At 55.1% G+C, this 23014-nt stretch overlaps 3 protein-coding genes and 1 pseudogene across 5 annotated transcripts; 2 read left to right on the top strand and 2 right to left on the bottom strand.

The window, feature by feature from the left end:
• Positions 1-453: 453 nt before the first annotated feature.
• Srrt (serrate, RNA effector molecule) lies at positions 454-12577 on the top strand. The gene is made up of 20 exons (XM_026413223.2): positions 454-710; positions 944-1073; positions 5433-5561; positions 5807-5953; positions 6157-6345; positions 8166-8335; positions 8452-8636; positions 8786-8884; positions 8968-9085; positions 9245-9402; positions 9689-9750; positions 9848-9926; positions 10186-10374; positions 10728-10901; positions 10987-11140; positions 11262-11455; positions 11644-11800; positions 11979-12068; positions 12182-12308; positions 12400-12577. The coding sequence occupies exons 2-20, from the start codon at positions 952-954 to the stop codon at positions 12473-12475; spliced, it is 2619 nt and encodes an 872-aa protein (XP_026269008.1). The 5' UTR covers positions 454-710; positions 944-951; the 3' UTR covers positions 12476-12577.
• A 72-nt stretch (positions 12578-12649) lies between these two features.
• On the bottom strand, positions 12650-13292 carry Ufsp1 (UFM1 specific peptidase 1). Its single transcript, XM_026413200.2, has one exon. It carries the CDS (start codon positions 13198-13200, stop codon positions 12751-12753), a length of 450 nt encoding a protein of 149 aa, XP_026268985.2. The 5' UTR covers positions 13201-13292; the 3' UTR covers positions 12650-12750.
• Positions 13293-13370: 78 nt separating this feature from the next.
• Ache (acetylcholinesterase (Yt blood group)) lies at positions 13371-19401 on the bottom strand. Of its 3 annotated transcripts, XM_026413226.2 has the most exons (6): positions 19304-19384; positions 18039-18222; positions 16660-17749; positions 15819-16303; positions 14921-15090; positions 13371-14101 (listed from the first exon to the last, which is right to left on the bottom strand). In XM_026413226.2, the coding sequence occupies exons 3-6, from the start codon at positions 17725-17727 to the stop codon at positions 13980-13982; spliced, it is 1845 nt and encodes a 614-aa protein (XP_026269011.2). In that variant the 5' UTR covers positions 17728-17749; positions 18039-18222; positions 19304-19384; the 3' UTR covers positions 13371-13979. The 3 variants fall into 3 exon arrangements, with proteins under 3 accessions (XP_026269011.2, XP_026269010.2, XP_026269009.2); XM_026413225.2 differs by lacking the exon at positions 18039-18222 and having other exon boundaries at positions 16660-17752; positions 19304-19401; XM_026413224.2 differs by lacking the exon at positions 18039-18222 and having other exon boundaries at positions 19304-19378.
• Positions 19402-20328: 927 nt separating this feature from the next.
• On the top strand, positions 20329-23014 carry LOC113199973 (WASH complex subunit 3 pseudogene; annotated as a pseudogene).

Here is a 23014-nt window from a genome sequence, read left to right as displayed (position 1 = left end):
ACGGGGTTTTGCAGGTGGCGCTTTCTGCGGCACCAATAAAGGCTGGTTCTCTGGTGGGTGCAGAAAATGGTGGGAAGAGATGCTTTAAAATGGTTGCTTCTATCCTCTAGTCCCTAAACGCTTAGGTTCCCCAAGCCCGTGCCCTGCGCGACGAGGGGGTGAAACCACCCCGCCGGGGAGGTCAGGAGGCGCCGGGTGCACAATGTGCACAGAGGGAACCGGCGGGATGCGAACTGACTCTGAGTGCCGTGGGGAAACACCACCCTCCTCCTGCGCCCAAGGACGCGCTACCTTCAGGCTCTGAAGGCGGTACCGTTTTCGCGAGACCCACGTTGATCCAGCTCGGCTCCCGTAGTTCCTTCGCATTCGCGTTCGCGTAGTTCTCGTCGCGGAAGCGCGCGAGACTTCCATGTCTCCGCCCCTTCCCGTCACTCCTTATTTTCCCCTCTTCGCGGCCCTTTGGTTCCAGTTCGGGCCGCGCGTGGCCCGTTTGTGGTCTGGTCAGAGCCCTGCCCGTGACGCAGGCGCAGCGCTAGCGGTGTGCGCGACCGCCCATTCTCTGTGGTCTCCCTCTCCTCCCTTGTTTTCGGCCCCCTGGCTGAGAGCCCTGCGCCTCACTCTCACCCTCTGCGCCTCCCTCGTCGCGCGCCCGTGTCGCCTGGAAGACAAGCCCGCCCTCCCGCGCGACCAACGGCCGCGACCGCTCCCAGGTGGGGGAGGGGAGAGGCGAACTGGGGGTCCGGCTGGTGCGGCCTGAGGCCGGGGACTCTGCCCGCGGGCGACCAGGAGACCCTCGGGGCGAGTGGGAGCCATCCGGGATGGCGGGCCGCGGAAGGCTAGCTTTGGAAGGAGGGAGGCGGGCGTACTGGCCCTGGGGGACCGTCACTCTTCTAGTCCTTGCTCAACTCCCTGCCCCTCCTCCCCGGGCCTTTGGCCCCCTCAGACCGCGCCATGGGTGACAGTGACGACGAATACGATCGAAGGCGCAGGGACAAGTTCAGAAGAGAGCGCAGCGACTACGACCGATCCCGAGAAAGAGACGAAAGGCGGCGAGGAGACGACTGGAATGATCGGTAATTGTGTCCCCTACCTCCCGGGTTTCCTGCCCCGCCCCGCCCTCATTGCCTTTCCCCCTAGTTTAGCTAGGACGGACCCTAGTGAAGTTCGTCGTCGGACCGTTTTCTGTGGTTTAGCTTATTTGCTGTTGCCAAAGAACTAGCCGTGGCTTAATTTTTGAAAAATCCTCAAGATCAAAGCACTAGAACTTTGAGGATGAAAAATATTGTTTACACAGGGACCCCAAAGTGAGAGTTTTTGTTTGTTTGTTTTTATGGCGGGGAGGGTACTGGGGATTGAACTCGGGGTCACTCAACCACTGAGCGACATCCCCAGCCCTGTTTTCAATTTTATTTAGAGTCAGAGTCTTACTGAGTTGCTAATGACCTTTGCTGAGGCTGGCTTTGAACTCATGATCCTCTGCCTCAGCCTCCCAAGCTGCTGGGATCTTGTTTGTAAATTATACCTCAAAAAGATTGGTTCAGAGAAAGGATAATATGGAATTGATTAGATAAGAGAGATTGTAGACCAGTTCTCCTGCAAACCATGCTTAAATTTCTTATAATCCTTTTGCCTAAAATCTTAGAACTCTTTGGGCAGCGCCAATTGGATTAATTGATTAGGTTTGAATGAGCTAAGAGTGGCTCGATTTTGAAGAAAGTTTGAAATGACTTGTGATAGAATTTATTCATTTATTAGAGACAGAGTCTCAATGAGTTGCTAATTGCCTCACCTTTTTTGAGGCTGGTTTTGAACTCATGATCCTCCTGCCTCAGCCTCCCAAGCTGCTGGGATTATGGGCATGCACCATCTTGTCCAGGTTCAGGTGGTGGTTTCTAAGGGGAATATTAAAGATGCTATTCTGAATTGTGAAACTAGATAAGATGTAGTTACTGCTCTTAGAAGCTGTGTGGGGCTGCTTGGCATGGGGGCCAAAATGACCTTGGGTGCATGCTGCAAATGCATATATGTAAGAACATAGGGAAGATGGTAAGTGTTGAGGGAACAGATGTTCCAGGCGGGGGAGTAGTGCTGGAGGTGGGGTGTGAGAGAGAGATGTAGGATAGTGATAATTAACTAGACTTGGAAAGGTGAGTGGGAATTCCTTAGACACTACTAACGGGAACAGGTGGGTGTTGTGTACGTGATGTTTGCAGATCAGCATGGATTCAGGTTTGGTCAGTGTTAGTGGTTCGCAAAATGCCTAAAACCCTAGTCCGTCTGTGAGGCTAAAATTTTGGGTGGGGGGTGGTGGTACTGGGGATTGAACTCAGGAGTGCTTAACCACTGAGCCACATCCATATTTTTTTTTTCTTATTTTTGGTACCAGGGATTGAATTCAGGGGCGCTTGACCATTGAGCCACATCCCCAGCTCTTTTTTGTATTTTATTTAGAGACAGGATCTCACTGAGTTGTTTAGTACCTTGCTTTTTACTGAGGCTGGCTTTGGACTCATGATCCTCCTGCCTTAGCCTCCTGAGCTGCTGGGATTACAAGTGTGCACAACCGTGCCTGGCCCCATTTCTTTTTGTTTCAAGGTGGGGGTCTTGCTAAGTTGCTTAGGACCTCACTAAAATGCCGAGTCTGGCTGGGATCTTGGAATTCTCCTGCCTCAGCTTCCTTGGAATTCTCTGGGATTACAGGCATGTGTCACCACAGGAGGCTAAAAATTTTTTTTTTCTAAAGAGAGAGAATTTTTTAATATTTATTTTTTAGTTTTCAGTGGACACAGCATCTTTATTTTAATTGTATGTGGTGCTGAGGATCGAACCCAGTGCCCCGCACATGCCAGGCGAGCGCGATACTGCTTGAGCCACATCACCAGCCTAAAATTGTCTTTATGGTCAACTGAGATAGCATTGTTTTAATTGATGGCTCTCTGGTAATGGTGGGTAAAACTGGGGGTACAACAGCGTTTAAAAAAAACAAAACCAATTTCATTTAATATTCTTGATAAAGGGCTGGGGATGTGGCTCAAGCGGTAGCGCGCTCGCCTGGCATGCGTGCGGCCTGGGTTCGATTCTCAGCACCACATACAAACAAAGATGTTGTGTCTGCTGAAAAATAAAAAATAAATATTTAAAAAAATATTCTTGATAAAAACAATTACAGATTTTCATTTGATGACTTGAATATGTGTACATCTTTTCAGTACCTATGATGAAATGAGAAATATTCATAAACCATTTTGAATATAGAAAGACTGTGGTTTTCTTGAGCAAGAGCAGTTGTGTGAGTTGAACTGAACTGAACTTTTTCTATTTGATGCCATTTTATTTGAATGGTTTTCAGTGTTGGTTCATATTTGGTAATTTGTCCTGACAGTTTGGGAAAGTGAATTAAGAGACCCTGTTACTTTGAAAAAAGTTGTCAGAATTTGTTGCCAATGATGACATAGATCTTTCTAGTAAAAAATTAATATTTTCGAATACTTGTATCTGCCAATGTGAGCTTGACAGCTTCTCAGTACTTAGACTTTTCTGATCAGATAAGTAATATACTAAGGAGTATGATATTTTGATATTGTATTAAGAGACATGTCAAGAGCAAGGTAAAACATGGGGTAAAATGAATGTAGCAGAGAATAGAATGTTCACTGGTCGTAGGTTGAACATTCTAACTACCCTTAAAGAAAACTGAGGCAGAGCTGGAAATGATGGTGCATGCCTGTAATCCTTGCAACAATGAAAGCTAAGGCAGGAAAATCACAAGTTTAGGACCAGACGCAGCAACTTAGCAAAACCCTGTCTCAAAAAATAAAAAGACTAAATAATGACCAACAAATTAAATGCAGAAGCTATCTTCTCTTAAGCCATATCTTGAAGAGATTTGTAAACATGTAAAAACAATGGCACTTTTTTTTTAAATGGTAGTTTTTCATAAAAACATGAAATTTATATCTTTATAATTTATATTTATATTCCTAAGTATTAAATTGTCTTAACTTTAAATGTAGAGGGTGTTGATAGACACAACACACATAAGCAAAACCTCTTTGTTATCTTAAGTAATTTGTAAGAGTAGGGCTCAGGGTACAGCTCAGTGAGAGTGCTGGCTTATTATGTGTGAGGCCCAGGGTTCCATCTCCAGAACCATCAAATAAAATAAAAATAAAATTCCCCCTAAGCATATAAAGTGGGTCTCAAGAGCAAAGATTTTTTTTTTTTTTTTTTTTTGTTGTTGAGATTGGGAATCATAAAAAACTAAAGGTGGAAAGTTCTTTCTGATATGCAGATGTTTACACATAATAAGGAAGAAGAAGGGAAGAATAGAAATTTATTACATTAGAAAAAGGGAATGAAGGGAAGGGAAGGGAAGAGGGATGAGAATAGGAAAGACTGTAGAATGAATTGGACATCACTTTCCTGTGTTCATATATGAATACTTGATCAGTGTAACTCCACATCTTGTACAACCACAAGAATGGGAAGTTATACTCCATGTATGTTTAATGTACCAGAATAATTTCTACTGCCATGTATAACTAAAAAGAACAAACAAACAAAAAAAGATGGGGTTGGGAACCAGACATAGTGGCACAGGCCTGTAATCCCATAGATTGGGGAGGCTGAGGCTGGAGGATCACAAGTTCAAGGCCAGCCTCAGCAATTTAGGGAGGCTCCGGCTAAAAATAAAAAGGCTTAGATTCAATCCCTAGTGTCTCTCCTGCCCCCCCCCCCCCCACACACACAAAAGATGAGATTGGAAGTGGCTGGTTACCAGTGGGGAGATTGGAGTGACAGGCAGGAAAGCCAGAGTTTTGAAGAGGTTATTTAGTGGCATTTAAGCAAGGGGGACATGGTGTAATCAGGTTTGTGTTTGGGAAGGATTACTTTGACAGAGAGAAGGGGAGAACGTAGAACAGGTAACCAGTGCTGGAGAAAGGACAGGGACAAGGACTCAGGGCCAAGGCTGGGGATGGCGGAGAAACAATAACATCAATGGTGAGGATAATGCTTGATAACTGTGTAGCTGGTAATTTTTTCTGAGACAGTAGGTGGTAGGGAGCAGGAAACAAGTTTGGGCCCATAATGGTGGGAACCACAGGCTCAGTTCTGACAAGCTAATTCGAGGTGACCAAAAAATATATAGGATTTTTTTTCTTTGTGGTGCCAGGGCTAGAAGCCAGGGCCTGGGCACAGTGGGCGTGCTCTCTACCACTGAGCCATGCCCTCACCCACCAGTGGGGAAAGTTCAGTGGGCTGGGGTGGGGGAGGCCACAGTGATGGAAGGAGGTGAGTCTTTGTGTTTAGAGAGTCATTTCATGGTTTTTGGCGTTTTGTGTCAGGATAGGAAGGGCCTGCCCAGGATGGTGGCCTCGGCCTGTTCAGCTGTGTCTTTCATTGTCATTACTCCTTTTGTTTCTTCTGTCCAGGGAGTGGGACCGGGGCCGGGAACGCCGCAGTCGGGGTGAATATCGAGACTATGACCGGAATCGTCGGGAGCGCTTCTCTCCTCCGCGCCATGAGCTCAGCCCCCCACAGAAGCGCCTGAGGCGAGACTGGTGAGTTGGCTTCAGCTTCTCTTCTTCAGTGTTGGTTCCGGGGCCTCGGCTCCCTTCCCTTGCCTCTGCAGAAAGCTGCTCGTTTTCTTCTCTCAGACTCATATGACCATTGTTTCTTAGTCCTTTAAACTCTTGGGTGGGAGACGTGTTCTGTGTTCTGTGCGTGCCCCTCCCTCTGGCCCTCCTCTGTGCTCTGGAAAGATGATTCTGGTTCTTTGTCTGATTTTTGTGTCCCCTACCCTCAGGGATGAGCACAGCTCTGACCCATACCACAGTGGCTATGACATGCCCTATGCTGGGGGTGGTGGGGGCCCAACTTATGGCCCTCCTCAGCCCTGGGGCCACCCAGATGTACACATCATGCAGCACCACGTACTGCCTATCCAGGCCAGGTAAAGACGTGGGGTTCTGGGAAGAAGGCTTGGGGAACAGTTTGGGCTGCTGGAGCCGGGGAGTAAGCTAGGGAGCAGGGCTGCCTGTGGGTGGTAGCACTTGGTGCTGGGGGTGGTGGGCCAGGCAGGCGAGCAGCTGGCTACCTTGGTGCCCCTATTCCCCCACCTCTTCTCCCACAATCAAGACTTCCTGTCCACCCCAGGCTGGGCAGCATCGCTGAGATTGACCTAGGTGTGCCGCCACCGGTGATGAAGACCTTCAAAGAATTCCTCCTATCGCTGGATGACTCTGTGGATGAGACCGAGGCTGTCAAACGCTATAATGACTACAAACTGGATTTTCGCAGGCAGCAGATGCAGGATTTTTTCCTGGCTCATAAAGATGAGGAGTGGTAAGTGCCCCTCCTTCCCTGCCACCTTTCCCTGGCATGTTTCCCCTGGCCCTGCCAGTGGGGCTGCAGCCCTCTCCTACTCCCATTCCCCAACCTGGAATTTCCTGGGGGTGGGGGAGGGAAGTATAACAGCATTGGCTGATGGGGTCTCCTCCTTACTTTGACTGCCAAGGCCCCCTCCCATGCTCCCCCAATCTCCCTTCTCCACTGTCCTCACCTGGGACACCTCCAGGCAGCTGGCCAGAGCCACCTGGCTCCTGGGGGCAGCAGATTGCTTCCCACTTTCTGGTATTGGGTCATTGTCATCCCTGATCACCAGGACCCAACGTGGCTGTGGCATCCTCCCAAAAGCGACGAGTGACTCCAGACAAGAAAAGCAAAGATCTCAGGGTCATTTGACAGAAAAAGAATTTTAATTTTTTTTCCTTTTGTGGATGTTTTAATTTTAATCAACCATCTTTTCCCCCCTTCCTGCTCCTCCTCCTCCTCATCCTCTTTCTGCTCCTCCTCCTTGAAAAGAGCCAGAACTGGGAACTACACCCGCTCATCGACGGAGCTCGGAGCAAACCCACCTCCACCCCCACCATACCCAGCCCATACATGAGCCCCTGGGCTGAGCCGCGCTGCCCCGGCCAGGCAGACAGGCAGGGCACTGCTGTGCACAATGCAGCATTTAGCTGAATGTGATTGCTCAGGCAGTTAGTCAGTCAGGGCCCCCACCGCGGAGTCCCGCGGGGGTGGGGCATCTGGGCCGGGCGCCCCAGCCAGGAGCCAGCCGGTGGCCCACCAGCCAGCATGGGCCCTGGGCGCCACTAGTTAAATCTTGAGCTCTGTTTGACCAAGCAGCCAAGGTAAAGATCCTGGAGATGACGCCTGCGGCTTTCCTTTCCTCTCTGCTCAACTGTGGTTCTGTTCTGTCCTCACCGTGCCTTCTTCCTGACTACCCTGTGTGTCTTGTCTTGATCTCACACACCTCTCATTCTTTCTCTGTCCCTGTTCTTGCTTTCTGCCTAACACTTCCTTCTTCTGGTTTTTTCATTTTGTCTAATGCTTAGTTTTTTCCTTGGTTTTCAATTTCTGGGCCTTTCTCACTCTTCCTCCTTCCTTTCTCTTTTTTCTCATATTCCTAATTTCTTCTGTTTTTTCCTCCCCAAGGTCCTATTGAAATGTTTTATTTTCATGCCCCACCCTAACCCTCCAGCACTCCTTTTTCTATCCCGGGGGCAGTTCCTGAGGCTGTGTGGGCACTTGGTTCTCCCTTTGGTCTTTTCCTGTCCCTTCACCATCTTGCTTATCTTCCCAAGGGGGGAGAAAATGGCCTGCCTTTTGGCTTTTGCTATCCAGTGCACTTCAGGTTTCCTCTGTCTTCCACCGAGGGGTGGAGGGAATTGGTGGGCACCTTTCTCATAATGACTGTAGTCTGGGGTCAGCAACAAGAGGGAGGTTCTTTGGGGTCTGCAGTTACTGTAGCCCTCCTCTCTGGAGCTTGGGAAACTACTCCTGTTTAAGTTAGTGTTTCCCAAAGACTTGAAGCTGTAAATCTGCCTCTCCAACCCTGGCCTCCCCCTGTAGTTGTTGGTCTTTGCAAATCCAGAGCTCTTAGTTCCTGGTTGTTCCCCAGGTGTTTGCAGAGCATAACCTCTGGTTCCTTTTGGGGTGTTGGGTGGTTCTAGTGCACCTCTGTCCCATAATCTCTCTGTTTTTATGACCTTTTATGGGTGTGAGGATGGGGGCTATGCCCTGACTTTCCTGGGCCCCGCCCCACAGACTGGCCCTGGCTTCTGGTGACTATTTTGTCTTTTCCCTCCCCGCTTTCTTAGGTTTCGGTCTAAGTACCACCCAGATGAGGTGGGGAAGCGTAGGCAGGAGGCCCGGGGGGCCCTGCAAAACCGACTGAGGGTATTCCTGTCGCTTATGGAGAGTGGCTGGTTTGATAATCTCCTCCTGGACATAGACCGAGCTGACGCCATTGTCAAGATGCTGGATGCTGGTGTGTGGACTTGGCTCATAGGGTGGAGGCTGTTTGGTTGGGATCTGGGTTAGGAAACAGAAGGAGATTGATAGCAGCCAGGGCCCTTGGATTGTGACTTCTGCCTTTGTTGGTAGCTGTGATTAAGATGGAAGGGGGCACAGAGAATGATCTACGCATCCTGGAGCAGGAGGAGGAGGAGGAGCAGGCAGGAAAGCCTGGGGAGCCCAACAAGAAAGAGGAAGGCCGGGCTGGACCAGGCCTGGGGGATGGAGAGCGCAAGGCCAGCGATAAGGATGACAAGAAAGAAGAGGGCAAACAGGTTAGTGTGTGGCCTCCAGAGGAGCTGGCAGTAGGGCTGTGCATTGGCTGCGGTGGAAGGGGGGACCTCTAGACTTGGCTGTGGAGGGTGAGAAGGGCTCTGAAGCAGGTGAAGGGGAGATAGGACTCTCCAGGAATCTCTACCTGTAGGCTGAAAACGATAGTTCCAATGACGATAAAACTAAGAAGTCCGAGGGCGATGGGGACAAGGAAGAGAAGAAGGAAGACTCTGAGAAGGAAGCCAAAAAGGTGGGGTGTCTTTCATGGGGGCAGCTGGTGAGGGCTGTGGTCAGGGCTGTCTTGACTTGACCCTGTTGCCATGGCTCCCACAGAGTAGTAAGAAACGGAACAGGAAACACAGCGGTGATGACAGCTTTGACGAAGGCAGTGTGTCAGAGTCGGAGTCTGAGTCTGAGAGTGGCCATGCTGAGGAGGAGAAGGAAGAGGCTGGTAGGTCTTACTTTCTGCGTCTAGTCCTCCTCCTGCATGGGCCTCTGTGGGGCAGGGGGCTGATGAAATTGAGGGGAGGTGTTAGGTGGGGACAGTGACTGTGGTTGGGGGTGGTAAAAAGCTCTTCTATCTGCTGCATTCTCACCCCCTCACGTGTAGAAGAAGCACTAAAGGAGAAGGAGAAGCCCAAAGAGGAGGACAGGGAGAAGCCCAAGGACGCTGCTGGGCTGGAGTGCAAGCCCCGGCCCCTTCATAAGACCTGTTCCCTCTTCATGCGCAACATCGCGCCCAACATCTCCCGGGCGGAGATCATCTCTGTGAGTGGGGAAGCTGGTATTAGTGCAGGGCTGGCCCCAGGTTCAGGTCCTCGGGGTAGCGGTGGAAACAGGAGGTCTGGTGCTGCTGTGGTTGCCTTTGATAAGGGAGGCCCCTGCCTCTTGCGCTGTGGCACTCAGGTGGTGGTGTTCTTGAACTCTTGGCTGGTTTTTCCTTGCCTGAGGATGGGAGGGGTTAAAAGGCACTTCCCCAGGGTTCTGAGTGGGGATTGGAGGAAGAGGTGAGTTCTGAATCATTAAATGGGGTCTGTTACTTTGCTTCCTGCAGCTTTGTAAACGGTACCCAGGCTTTATGCGTGTAGCACTGTCGGAGCCTCAACCCGAGAGGAGGTGAGGAACTGGACCCCTTGGAGAGAAGATGCAGGGGCGAGGTTAATGGCTAGCACTTCTCCATTCCATGACCCTGCTGATGTTCGTTCTTGTGTAGGTTTTTCCGTCGTGGCTGGGTGACCTTTGACCGCAGCGTTAATATTAAAGAGATCTGTTGGAACCTGCAGAATATCCGAGTGAGTTCTAGGAGTGGGGCTTATCGGAGGATGGGACTGTGGCTCTCTGTGCCCACGTGACCTGACTCCCTTGTGTGTTCAGTCTGCTCGTTTTACTTACTTCTGTTCCTGGATGAGCTCTGAGGACAAGACAGACACTTTTTGGTCCCTGTCCTCAGGGAGCTCACAGTCTAATCACTGATATTCGCAATGGGGGTCAGTCTCTGAGTTGCTGCTTCTGGGACAGTAGGCCAGCTTTCTGATTTTGTGTTCTTTCTAGCTCCGGGAATGTGAACTGAGCCCCGGTGTGAACAGAGACCTGACTCGTCGTGTCCGCAACATCAATGGCATTACACAGCACAAACAGATAGTGCGCAATGACATCAAGCTGGCAGCCAAGCTGATCCATACGCTGGATGACAGGACTCAGCTCTGGGCCTCTGAGCCTGGGACACCTCCTCTGCCAACAGTCAGTGGCCCAAGAAGCTGTTTCCAAAGCAGCTGATACCACCTCATTCTCCTGATCCTTGATCTCCCCTAATCTGTAGCAGTGATCCCTTGGGCCCACCCACATCCTCACTTAATTGCCCCTTTCTGCCCCTGGGAAACATGTCCAACTTCCAGCAGGACAGACTGATGGCGTTGTTTGTGGGCTAGGGCAGGACAAGTATAAAAATAAGAAAAGTGTTAGGAGGCGGAGGTCAGAATTTATCCAGGGAGCTCTGAACTCCTTTCCCTTCCACGGTGCCTTCCATTGCTGGCAGTCCCTGGGCTCCCTGCGCTAAGGTTTGCTCTTTACTTCTCTGGCTCCCTCCCGACCAGAGTCTGCCTTCGCAAAACCCAATATTGAAGAATATCACTGACTACCTGATTGAGGAAGTGAGTGCTGAGGAAGAGGAGCTGCTGGGGAGCAGTGGAGGGGCCCCCCCAGAGGAGCCGCCTAAGGAAGGGAACCCAGCAGAGATCAACGTGGAACGAGATGAGAAACTGATCAAGGTGCCAGCTATAACTGTGGGGTATGCAGGGTGGCTCATCAGTGAAGGGGTGGAAGTGGTGACCAGTGGCTTCCTTTTGCCCATAGGTGTTGGACAAGCTCCTTCTCTATTTGCGCATCGTACATTCCTTGGATTATTACAACACCTGCGAGTACCCCAACGAGGACGAGATGCCCAATCGTTGTGGCATCATCCATGTTCGGGGGCCCATGCCTCCCAATCGAATCAGTCATGGAGAAGGTACGCTCCAGCGCCCCATTCCGTTTCCCATTTTCTCCCCAGTGGCCTCTGCTCCCCTCCTTTCCTGTCCCTTGCTTCCAGCTCCTGTCTCCAGAATAACTATCTCTGGTCCCAACCACAGTGTTGGAGTGGCAGAAGACCTTTGAGGAGAAGCTGACTCCACTACTCAGTGTGCGGGAATCCCTCTCAGAGGAAGAGGCTCAGAAGATGGGTCGCAAGGACCCTGAGCAAGAAGTGGAAAAGTTTGTCACCTCGAACACCCAGGAACTGGGCAAGGATAAGTGGCTGTGTCCTCTCAGTGGCAAGAAGTTTAAGGTCTGGGATGTTAGAGAATTAGTGGGGTAGAATGTTGGGAGGAGAGGGTCACAGGAAGGCCCCCAAAGGCCCTGGAAGGAAATAGTCATTGGCCTAGCAGGAGGGAGGCTGTTGGCCTTCCAGGTTGGGTCTGGGAATGAGGGAACCCATATCACTTGCTCTGTCCTGACCCTCTCCTCTCCACCCAGGGCCCTGAATTTGTTCGCAAACATATCTTCAACAAGCATGCAGAGAAGATTGAGGAAGTAAAGAAAGAGGTGGCATTTTTTAACAACTTTCTCACGGATGCTAAGCGCCCGGCTCTGCCTGAAATTAAGCCAGCTCAGCCACCTGGCCCTGCCCAGAGTAAGATACGATCCATGGGGGGTCTTGCATCTCCCCTTTGCCTGTCCATGGATTCCTGTCACCCCGCCCCCCAGAAGTGTCTACCCCACCCTCAAGCCTATTTCTAGAAGTCATTTGTTCTTGCATTCCCCTCTCCCCGCAGTAATTCATGTCCCTTTCCGTGTTGTACTCCCCCCAGGCTTGACCCCGGGACTCCCCTACCCACACCAGACTCCCCAGGGCCTGATGCCCTATGGTCAGCCCCGGCCGCCCATCTTGGGCTATGGAGGTGAGTGTGGGAGGGAGCTGAAGGGGTGTAGTGGTTGCACGTAGCTGGGAGGAAGAAAATTGAGGCCCTGGCTGAGGTCAGGGTTTTCAATTCAACACTGATCTTTCTCACAGCGGGTGCTGTCCGCCCTGCAGTCCCCACAGGAGGGCCTCCTTACCCGCATGCCCCATATGGTGCCGGCCGAGGGAACTATGATGCTTTTCGAGGCCAGGGTGGTTATCCTGGGAAACCTCGAAACAGGTGAGACTGAGCTCAGATGTCCAAGTTTTCTTGCCTCCTTCAAAACTTGGGGACCTTCAATTCTTATCCTGCTTCCCCTCTTATCTTACAGGATGGTTCGTGGAGACCCAAGGGCCATTGTGGAATATCGTGATCTGGATGCCCCCGATGATGTTGATTTCTTTTGAGCTGTGTCCCCTGTCCCCCATTCCTATCATCTGTAATTGTGATTGCCCTGTCCCATCAGCTGAGAATTTTTTTTGTACGTTCAGACATACTGCCAATAAAAGCACTTCAGTAGTGACTTGTAACTCAGCGAATGTTATACAACTTCCCAAATCATCCCAGACACTAGCAGGGGCTGAGGTTAGCTGGGCCTTGCCACTTTATTTTTGATGCTGACAGTCCCACTCTGCTGGGACACCTCTGGGAAGTAAATAAGAGCACATGTATGTAATCAGTCTCAGTCCAGGGTGTGCTGATTCTTGTCAGAGTTAGGTCTGGTCAGGCACAGGTTGTAGAAGGAGTTGGGGTCAAAGGCTGTGCTTACCTCTTGCCAGCCAACCCGCCTGGCAGCCTGTAGTTCACTAGGGTGTTTTGGAGTGCCCCAGTAGTGAGGGTCCAGTATCAGGACATAGGCTTCGGTGCCTGGGCCCAGGCAGACTCCCAGCAGGGCCTTGGACTGGGCATCCACATCCCCTCCCACCATCACTGGGCCGCCGCCTGAAGTGAAGTGTGAGTAAAGCCTCTCCAGCTCCCCTTGAAGCCCTGCTCCACGGGGCACATGGCACAGGCGCCCCTGGGGCCCTCTGAAGTGTGCGAGGCAGAGGCTGGCTTCTACGCAGCCGATCCAGCTCTGGGAGCCCCGGAACCCTGGGGGCTTGTCGCCCATGTCCTCCAGGGCCGCCTGCATGGCGACCAATCCAGGTACACCTGTAGACTGGCCCTCTGGCCACGAGCACAGCGTTTGCAGAGTACGGTAGCCACAGCCCCAGCCCCGGTCGTCCAGCCCGTCGCAACCATAGTGATAGTAGAGGTAGTGGCCCGACAGGAGGGCCAGGCGAGCGGCGCCTCGGCAAGGCGGGGCTAGGCCCAGGTGGACGTCCTTCAGCGGCGCCAGGGCGGCCAGATGCGTCTTTTCAGCGGCGCAGGGAGAACTCCGGGTTCCAATGCTTTCTCAGCCTCAGATGCTGGGCTAGCTGCAGGCAGGACAGGCCCCAGACATGTGCGCGGGGACGGAATCCAAGCCACCAGGCGACCCAGACCCACAGACTCCCACCATGCACTGGTGCTCCGATCCGCCAGTCTCACTGCGCAGGCGCGAGATTCGGCGGGACCGGGCCCTAAGCGCAGGCGCCGTGGGCAGCGCTACGGAGATGGCGAGTTAGGCGTCTTCCAGCCCCCCACTCCTCTACCAAGTCGGCCCCGGTGATCCTGGCGTTCTGCCTAGACCTCGGCTCCCCAATCTCGCAAATTCCGGTGGCTGTAACAGTTTATTGGCAGCCCAGAGGGGCGAAGGCACCGCGGGGGAGGGAGCTCGGCCCGAGACATGCAGAGGAGGGGGAACCCCGGGGGGATTCGGGGTCGGGTGGGCAGGGACTGGGGCTGGTCTGTTATATCCCAGCCCTTTAATAAATAATATATACAGCGAGGGGGCCGGGCGAGGCGGAGGGACGTGGGGTCTCGCCGGAGTCACAGGTCTGAGCAGCGATCCTGCTTGCTGTAATGGTCGAACTGGTTCTTCCAGTGCACCATGTAGGAGCTCCAGAGGTGGAACTCGGCCTTCCACTGGCGCTCTGCTTCGTCCAGCGTGTCTGCGGCCAGGGCACCCGGCAAGTGGTGGGAGGACGACAACATCGAGAAGATTGGGGAACAGACATGGAGGAGGGGCGTGAGCGCAGGGCGGGGGGGGGCACGGGGAATGTAGGAGGCCACGTGGGATGGTGGAAAGAGGATCAGGAAAGACAGTAGAGGGAGGACGAAGGTGGAGGCGGGGCCAGAGGAATATGGTAGAAAGGAGAGGAGGAGGAAACGACCAGAAGACCGGAGGGACACACAGGATCAGAGTGGGGAGGATCCATGGGTTGGTGGGGAAGAGAGGAGAGACAGAAATGGTTGACGGTTATAGCCCCGCTGGAGGGGGTGGGGGTGTTATCCAACCCCGGGTCTTCCCTCTGCCCCCACATCAGGCTCAAGCTCCAAAGGATAATTATATATATATATATATATGACTTTTTCATTTCCACGTAAACAAAGGCGTGTGGGTCCCTGAGACTTTCCAGTTTGTGTCTCTCGGTTTGAGGAGGGAGGGGGCGCTGGGTCCCTGAGAAGGGCCTTTCCCCGCGGTCCGACCATGCATAAGAGGAGGGGCCCCCCATGGCCGGAGGGGGAAGAGGCCGTGGTCACAGCCGCTGAAGCCGGGAAAGGTGGAGGTGGAGGAGAAGGAGGGACAGGGAGAGGCCGGGCCTGGGCCTCGGGGCAGCCTCCCCATGGGCGGGGCCTGGGCAGGTGCAGGGAGCCTCCGAGGCTGGGGGGAGAAGAAAGGGGTTATACCCAGCAGGCTCCCACTCCCTTCTCTTTGCGACCCCTTTCTCTCCCTTGTTCCCAGCCCCTGCCCGCTGGCCCCTGCGTACCAGTGGCGCTGAGCAATTTGGGTAGAAATCGGTTCCAGAAGGCGCAGGCCTGGGCGCGCAGCCCCCGCCGCACCTCCAGCGGCCGCAGATTGAGGCTCACGTACTGCTGCGCACCTGCAGTGTATGGTGGCCACTGCGGGCCCTTGGTGTTGCGCGGGTCATTGGGGTCCCTGCGGAAGGAAAGGGAAGGCTCAGTCCCATTCAGGCTTGTGGCTCCCAGATGAGGAACGAAGATGGGGACGGCGCGGGAAGCATTCCCTTACTGACCCTGGGCTCTCTTTAACCTCTTGGGGGCCACCATTCCTCCCTTCCACCCCAGCTCCAACCCTTTCTTTTCCTTCTCCAGTGTCCCCCGTCATTTAGGAGTCAACCCTTTCCTCCTGCATTTCGTCTCTTTTGTACCTTTCCCTCAGTTTTTCTGCTCTTTGTCTTTTCCCATTTAAAAAAAAAAAAAAATGCTAGGATTTATTGAGCCCTTATTGTGTAACCAGATGCTGTCCTGTCTCTACAAACATCACCTTGGCTTTGATGCCAGATTTGTTGCCCTCTTCTTAAGACAAACTGGTGTTTGTGCGCGCACGATGTGTGTGAGTGTATGTGTGTGTGAAAGAGAGGGAGAGGGAGAAAATCACTGTTGGTCCAATTTAATCCAGCTCTACATTCCACTCCTAACTCTCCTAACTCCTTTGTCTTGGCCTTGATCATCTACCTCTTGTCTTGCCTTCCTCTGAAGGAGGCCCCATCCTGCCTGCCTTCTCTAGGTCTTCTTTGTCTTCTCCACTCTTCCCCTTTGTCTCATTTCCTTTGTGAAAGTTTGCTCTCCTCTCTTGCCTTTCCTCTATGTGCTCCCTTTGTTCCCCTAGCCCCCAGAGACCCTCCCTTTCCCAGCGCTGCTGACCCTGTGCGGGCAAAGTTGGTCCAGTATCTCATCAACCGCTGGGCAAAGATTCTTTCCTGGACAGTGTAGTTCAGTGAGGGGTCCAGGGGAAGCCCAAAGATGAACTCAATCTCGTAGCCATGGGGCACCCCCATCCAGAGGGGCCAGGAGAGCGTGGAGGCACGGTGTTCAAAGATGTAGGCATAGACTCGGGCCCCCTGGGCTGCCAGTCGCCCAGCTAGCTGAGCCGCAGGGCACACGACATTGTGGTCACCCACCACGGCACTCATGGCTTCCCTCAGGCGCTCCGGGTCCTCAGGGTGCAGCCAGTCTGTGTAATGCAGGACCACAGCCTCGGCCGCCAGGTCACTCACCTGGGGGACCCCGACCCGCACCCCAGCCAGGAACTGGGCCCGACTGATGAGAGATTCGTTGTCTTTGCTGAAGCCTGGGACCCCATAAACCAGAAAATAGGAGCCCTCATCCTTCACCACACCCACCAGCACCTGGGGGTGGAGGACAGGATGGAGGGAAGGGGCACAGACAGACAGGTGGAAAGAAACAGACAAACAAAGAGCCAGAGAGATGAACAGTTATAGACCCAGAACCACGGAGGTCGAGTGAGATTGGGGAAGGGACTGAGAAAAAAAGGAAATGCACCCACAGTTCCTGTCCTCTCCACCCTGCTGACCACCCTTGGATCTGAGCCCTCAGGGGGAGGGGATGGCCACGGCCCGGGAAGCCTGGACCTCTGAGACTGGGTCTGGAGGAGCCCACATCCCCAGCTCCCTGGGGGGCAGGGAAGGGGCAGGGTGGGTGAGACCCAGAGGAACCCAGTCCACCCCTGACAGCCACTAGTCACCTGCAGGCCGTGGAAATCTCCAGCATTGATGAGGGCCTCAGGCGTGTCACTGAGGAAGTCTCCGTCCACCACAGGCACGAAGGAAAAGCGGAAGATACTTTCCGTGGGCAGCACGTGCCACTCGTGGTCTACCAGGTCTTGAGCTGGCCGTGTCCGCAGGCAGGCTACTAGCTCTGTGTCATTGCCACCAGAACCCCCCGGGGGACAGCCAACGAGGCGGGCCAGCAGTGTGGCCCTGCGGCGGGCCTCCCCCATGCCCACAGTGGCCCAGGGTCCATTGGGTGCACCGCTCTGCAGCACAGCCCTATGGAAGAGGCTCCTGCTGGGTGGGGACAGCAGGTGCATGCCCACTGAGGCGGCGCCTGCACTCTCCCCAAACAGAGTCACCGACGTTGGGTCACCCCCAAAGGCTGCCACATTGTCTTGCACCCACTGCAGTGCTAGCCTCTGATCCAGCAGACCCACGTTGCCTGGGGCCTCTCGGCTCCCTGGCAGAGCTAAGAAGCCAAAGGCTCCCACTCGGTAGTTCATGGACACCAGCACAGTCCCCTCAACCTGTGCCAGAAAGCGGCCATCATACACGTCCAAGGAGGAAGCCCCACTGTAGAAGCCACCACCATAGATCCAGACAAGGACAGGGGTGGGGGATGCAGGCCGGGGGTATGGTGTCCACACGTTGAGGTAGAGGCAGTCCTCGCTTAGCTCACGGTTGGGGTTCCACATCTCGGAGCCCTCAAATCCAGGGTACAGGGTGTCCACATATTGGTAGCAGACACTCTGGAAGGTCGTAGCGTCCAGCACCCCTGTCCAGGGCCGCTTGGGCTCCGGTGGTAGAAAGCGGCGGGGCCCCACAGGTGGCTCGGCAAAGGGGATGCCCAGGAAAGCAGAGACGGGGCCCCCAGGGGCCTTTAGGCGGATGCCCCGCAGCCGACCCCCACGGACAGTTACCAGCAGTTCTGGGTCCTCTCGGCCCTCAGCCCCGGCCCCTCCTCCCAGGAGAGAGAGGAGGAGGAAAAGGAGTGGGGAAGCTAGGGAGGGCGTGTGCAGGGGACACCACGGGGGCCTCATGGCTGCCAGGGCAGGCGGTCGTCTGCTGGGAGAAAGAAAGGCAAAGGGTAAAGGCTGCAGGCCGCCAGGAGGGAGGAGATTAGGTAACAATCTTGCCCAAGGATTATCTCTTTGCTGCAGAGGAGGTGGGGCAGGTTGGCAAGAGGAGGAGAAAAATAAAGGGAGGGAAGAAGACAGGCAGAGACAAGGACATAGACAGGCAAGAGGGGACAGAGCAGGCAGACACACACACACCCAGACAAATGCAGGTAACAGAGAGAAGATCTGCCAATGCATACCCTCCAGGGCCCCGTGGAGCCCACCGCCCTCACCTTCCTCTGGCTCTGTGGCTTGGGCTGGGCAGGGTGCTTGCAACGCGGGCACCAGAGGCCGCAGTCCACGCACAGGCCACAGGACAGGGGCGGGGCCCTCACTGACGGGCGGTTCCAGCTGGGGGAACTTGCGCGGCCTAAAGGCACAGCCCTAGTCTCTCCTGGGTTGGCCAGCGCCTTGGCCCTAGGGGAAGTGGTTTGGACATTCAAGATGTGGGAGTTCCAGATCCTGGAGCACCCCAAATCCTGCCTACTCCACATCCTGCCCTACCCTGCCTCGCCCCATCTGCTGTCTGGCATCGCGCGCTGGTACCCGTTGGTTCCCATCAGCAAAACCCCGCCTTGCCTACTCCCAGCGAACAGGTTCGTAGGCCCTGGACCCCAGAATGCGAGACCCTATCCGCCCGGCGTTGCAGTACACGCTGTTGCCGGCGGGGGGCAGTAGAGACCGAGAAGAGGACTGCGCTCTCCGCCCCGAGCCCGGGAGCCGGGAACTTGGGGTGGGGGCCTGGGAGCTCGCGGGTATCACACAGGGGCCTGAAGGGCGAGCCGGGACGCCTGTGTTCCCGGAGCTCCGGAGATCCCCGGCCGCAAGGGCGGGGGCGCTATTTTGGGGTAGCAGCTGCTGCAATTCCGGCATCTCCAGCCAAGGGATCAAAATTCCCCGGGTCGGAACTCCCCCCTCTTCGCCCGTCACCCCTCATCCAGCCCTGTCTCCCTGAGCTGGGGGTTGGTGGTGGTGTTGGAGATTAACTAGGAAACCCGAGTGGGGCTAATTATAACTCGGGGCTTCCGCTGAGCGTCCCCTTCCCCCAAAATAGAGACGGAGTCTCCGCGGGAGGGGGTCCCAGGCCTCGGAGGGGGCCTGGGCTGGGCTCTGCGCAGGGACTCTGGGGTCGCTCCACTCTGGGTACAGGGGCATCCAGGAGGGCGCCAGGAACCTGCGCAGTTTGGGGTCCGCCCCAAACAGGGGTCATCTTCTAGTGGTCTCAGACTTGGGGCTAGCGGGGAAGGGGCGCTCGGGGGTCCCGCAGGAATTGTAACCTCTGGAGAGGCAGAGGACGGCCCAGCGGGCTTCGGTAAGTGTGCGGCGGCGAGGGAAGAGTTACCCAGGAGTGCGGGGCGGCGGGGGACGCCGCTGGGCAGGCCCGGGGGCGCGGTGGGCGCCAGGTTTGGAGGCCTAGATCGCTCCGGTGGCGCACGGTCCCCGGCACGCCGAGTGGCCGCCGGCTGGGGGAGGGTCCCGGGAGGGGCGGGAGACTCACCTGAGGCGGCCGAGCCGGGCCAGGCCGCGCCGGGAGCAGGAGGCGGCCGATGTTCCCCGGCGCAGGCTGAGCCGACTCTGGCAGCCGCCGCCTCCGGCCCCCCGCACACACCCCTCTGGGCCGCACAGCGCCCCCGCCCGCCCCCGCCCCCGCCCACTGTCTCCGCCCCCGCCCCTCCCCTCTGCCCTGGGCTGCCACCTCCCCTCCTTCTCCCTCCCTCTGAGCCAAGACCCGTGGACCCGGGGGGCCCAGACGCACTCCAGAGAGAGTCGCCCACAGACGGACAGACACGCCGTGACAGGCGCGACCTGAAGACCCGCAGCGGCGGAGCAGACACCCACGTGACAAACAGACGGACAGAAGCCTGCCGAGATAGACACACACGCAGGCGACAGTCTCCTGTAGTGACAGAGATAAACCGACTTTCACAGACGGACCCACACACTGACAGCCTCAGCGCAGGCTCGGAAGTTATTGCTAGGACGAGGGGTTGAATAATTGAGCCTCTCTGGCCCCGACACAGCCAGGGGTGGCATGGGAGGAGCGACACGTGAAAGTGTGACTGAGGACCCCTTCAGGGTGGCACTGGTGGAGAAAAGGTGACGTGGGGCACTCCTGGGGCTGAGGGGACACCTGTGGGAATGAAGACGGGAACACAGGATCTTGATGGAAATCAGGGGTTCTCCCACGGGGAAAGGAGACCCTCAGGGAAGAAAGAGGTGACACGGGGACACCCCAGAAGGAAGGCCAATGTGGTGACACGCTCAAGGTTGCTGGGCGAGGCTGCACTCCGCTGCAGCAGTGGAAACTTCCGGAACCCCCGCGGGTGGGCTTGCGCTGGTCCCCAGACGGGTGACCTCGGACTTTCGTCACCACGGTCCGGCAGGGGCATGACATCACCAGGCCAAGTTTTCATTGGTCGCCGCGGCCAGCAGGTGGGAGCGGCCTGGCCCGGGCGCCCCCAGCCTGCTCCAGCGGGCCTGAGTCGCACAGACCCCCGCGCCCCTCCCTCCATGGGGTCGTCCATGAGAGGTGCTGTCGCGGCGGGGTCCCCGCGTCCGAGGTGTCGGTGGAAACGGGACGCGGCACTGTGCCCACGCGAGTTCGCCGAGTGCCAGGGCCTGCTTATCCGGGACCGTTGGCTGGGGAGCTCCCGGGCAGTGGCGTGGGAGACCCGCCGGCACGGGCGAGCGTCGGGGCATGCGTGCGCGCGCGCGTGCGGTGCGGGGCGCTGCGTGGGGGGGGACGCGCACGCACATGCTTTCTCTGGCTCCCCTGCGACCCACAGCATCCCTGGTCTGCGTCCGCCACCAACTGGGAACGAAGGCATCGGGTCTCAAGGGCTCGCGGAGAGTGGCGGGTCCGCCTGAATCCAGAGTCGAGCCTTTCCTGGGCCACGCGGAACTGGCTCTCCAAGCTGGACCGTTCCCAACACCCTCCCCCGGGCTCGCGGGAACCCGCCCCCGCAGGCCGCGCGGGATACCTGCGCGGGGTCTGCTCTCAGCTCCGCATCCCTGGCCGCCAGATGGCGCCAAAGGCAGCCTTTCGGGTCCCGGAGTCTGGGACCGGGCAGGGGGCGGAGGACAACTTCTCATCATCTCTCTTGGTTCTCTGATTTCGTTCATTCATTCATTTATTAATGCAGTGTAGGTGATGGAACCCAGGGCTTCGCATCCCGGCTCTACCACTGAGCTATAGTCCTGGTCCTTTTCATTTTGATTTAGGATTTCAGTGAATTGCCCATGATGGCCTCAAACTTGAAATCCTCCTGCTTCAGCCTCCACAGCACCTGAGATTATAGGCATATGCCACCGTGCCAGTTCGGGCTCCATTCTTCAGGCACTCTGCCAGGTTTTGCGGTGGAGACCGGGAGGGTAGGGACAATTTATCACCCAGTGCTATCACCAAATAATGATAGCTTAGGTGACTTAGCAAGTGAAGGGACTGAACAGGTTCTGGGAGAGGGCAGTGTTGAGCCTGCTGCTGCCCAGTCAAGGAAAAGACAGCCAGTGTGGGCCGGAATCCCTGGCTGAGGCAACTGGGTTGAGACAAGTGGTTTCAGCCCAAGGGAACTGTGCCCAGGTGTGTGCGGGGCTGGACGCAGCACCTGCTTGTTGTGGGACAGTCCCCGTGGGGAACCAGTGGGGAAGGGGTGGGTCGTGGAGCGTTCTGAAGCCAGTCAGAACTTAGTTGTCTTCTCAGAAACTGAGGGAGGTCAGTGAGCAGGAGAGAAAGAGAAATTGAGATGAAGTTCTTAGTTCTTAGGGACAGGAAGGGGGTGCTGTGGCTCACATCAGCACGTTCCCCCAGTGCCAGGCTGGGGGAGTGCAGAGCCAGGGTTGCCCAGGCAGCCAAGATGGAGGAACAGGTAATGTCCCCCCTGTAGAGAATAGGTTGGGATTTGAGGAGGGCGTCTTGTTCCTGAATGGAAAGTCCAGTGGGGTGAGTGTGTGAGTCTTCAGGGAGCCCTGCTGTGCTCCGGGAGATGGGCCCAGGGCCACCAGGGTGACTTTAGCTTACGGTTTGTCTTACCAGTTGGAGGATGGGGACACCATGAGGATGCTGCGCTCATCTCAGAGGGTTTTTAATTTTGCAGGGATCCCCCCATTTCCAGAAGTTTCAGGATAAAACTTGCTGGTGTTGGGTGATCCTCACATGCATTGGAAGAAGCCCTGGACTGGAGGTCCTGACTCCTGGGTGCTTGCCCAGTGCTCTGCTGACTGGCAGTGAGACTCTGGAGAGTCACGCTTCTTGTATGACCCTCAGTTTTCCCAGAACAATCAACTGAATTTGAGAATAGATCAGCATCATGGGAGCTGTGCCCAGGGGCTGGTCCCTTGGGTGTTGGGTAGGGTTCTTAAATCAACATTCTTAGCAAATCCTCAAGGAGGTCCTGGGAAGGTGGTCTGAGGCCACATGAAGAGTTATGCTGGACTGTGTGGCCCCAGGGTTAGTCTAGTACTGACCTTTCCAGGAGCCACAGGCTGTATGGCTCAGTAGGAAGAGGGTGGTCTAGAAAGTAATGAGGACTTCGGGTGGATGTGGATCTGCCCTTGGTCATAAAAGGTGGATAGAGGGGCCAAGCGAAGAGAGGGGAGATGCTGTTCCTTCCAGTAGGAAGGCCTGAGAGGCAGTGGGTGGGCTCTGGGTCCCCCACCCGGTAGGGAGATGAGACAGGCTTCCATTCATGGGTTCAGGCATAGATGTGACCAAGGTGCCACCTGTTCAACAGAATAGATTGGTGGCATTTCTAAATCAGTTTGTGGTGCACTTTGACTTTTCTTCTATTTGTGAGGAGAAACCAGCAGACCTTTCTCTTTGGATCCAACAGATTGAAACAACTCTCAACATTTTAGACGCCAGGTTGCAATCTATCCTGGGCCTAGATGATGTCACATTTGAAGCCTGTCCTTTAAGTGTCACTGGTGTCACGGATTCTGAAACCATTTCAGTGCGGTCTCAGCGGAACGGTACACAAGCCTCTGGAGCCCAGGAAAGTGAAGTATCATCCGAAAATATCTGACTTGTAGCCAGGGACCCGAGACCTGCCAGGTAGGTCAAGATGGTTCAAGTGAGTGTTCCAGCAGTGGCAGTGAGAAACCTTCTGGTGTTTGATGGTGAAAGTGAAGAGACTGAAAGAAAAGTTCAGAGAGTGAATCTTCTTGCAGTGAAGAAGCTGAATTTCTTTTTTCTTTTGGTGCCGGGGATTGA

This window comes from Urocitellus parryii, chromosome 9 (genome assembly GCF_045843805.1).
Source record: "Urocitellus parryii isolate mUroPar1 chromosome 9, mUroPar1.hap1, whole genome shotgun sequence".
In the NCBI taxonomy this organism is placed as follows: Eukaryota; Metazoa; Chordata; class Mammalia; order Rodentia; family Sciuridae; genus Urocitellus; species Urocitellus parryii.
This window is presented reverse-complemented; position numbering and strand designations above follow the sequence as displayed.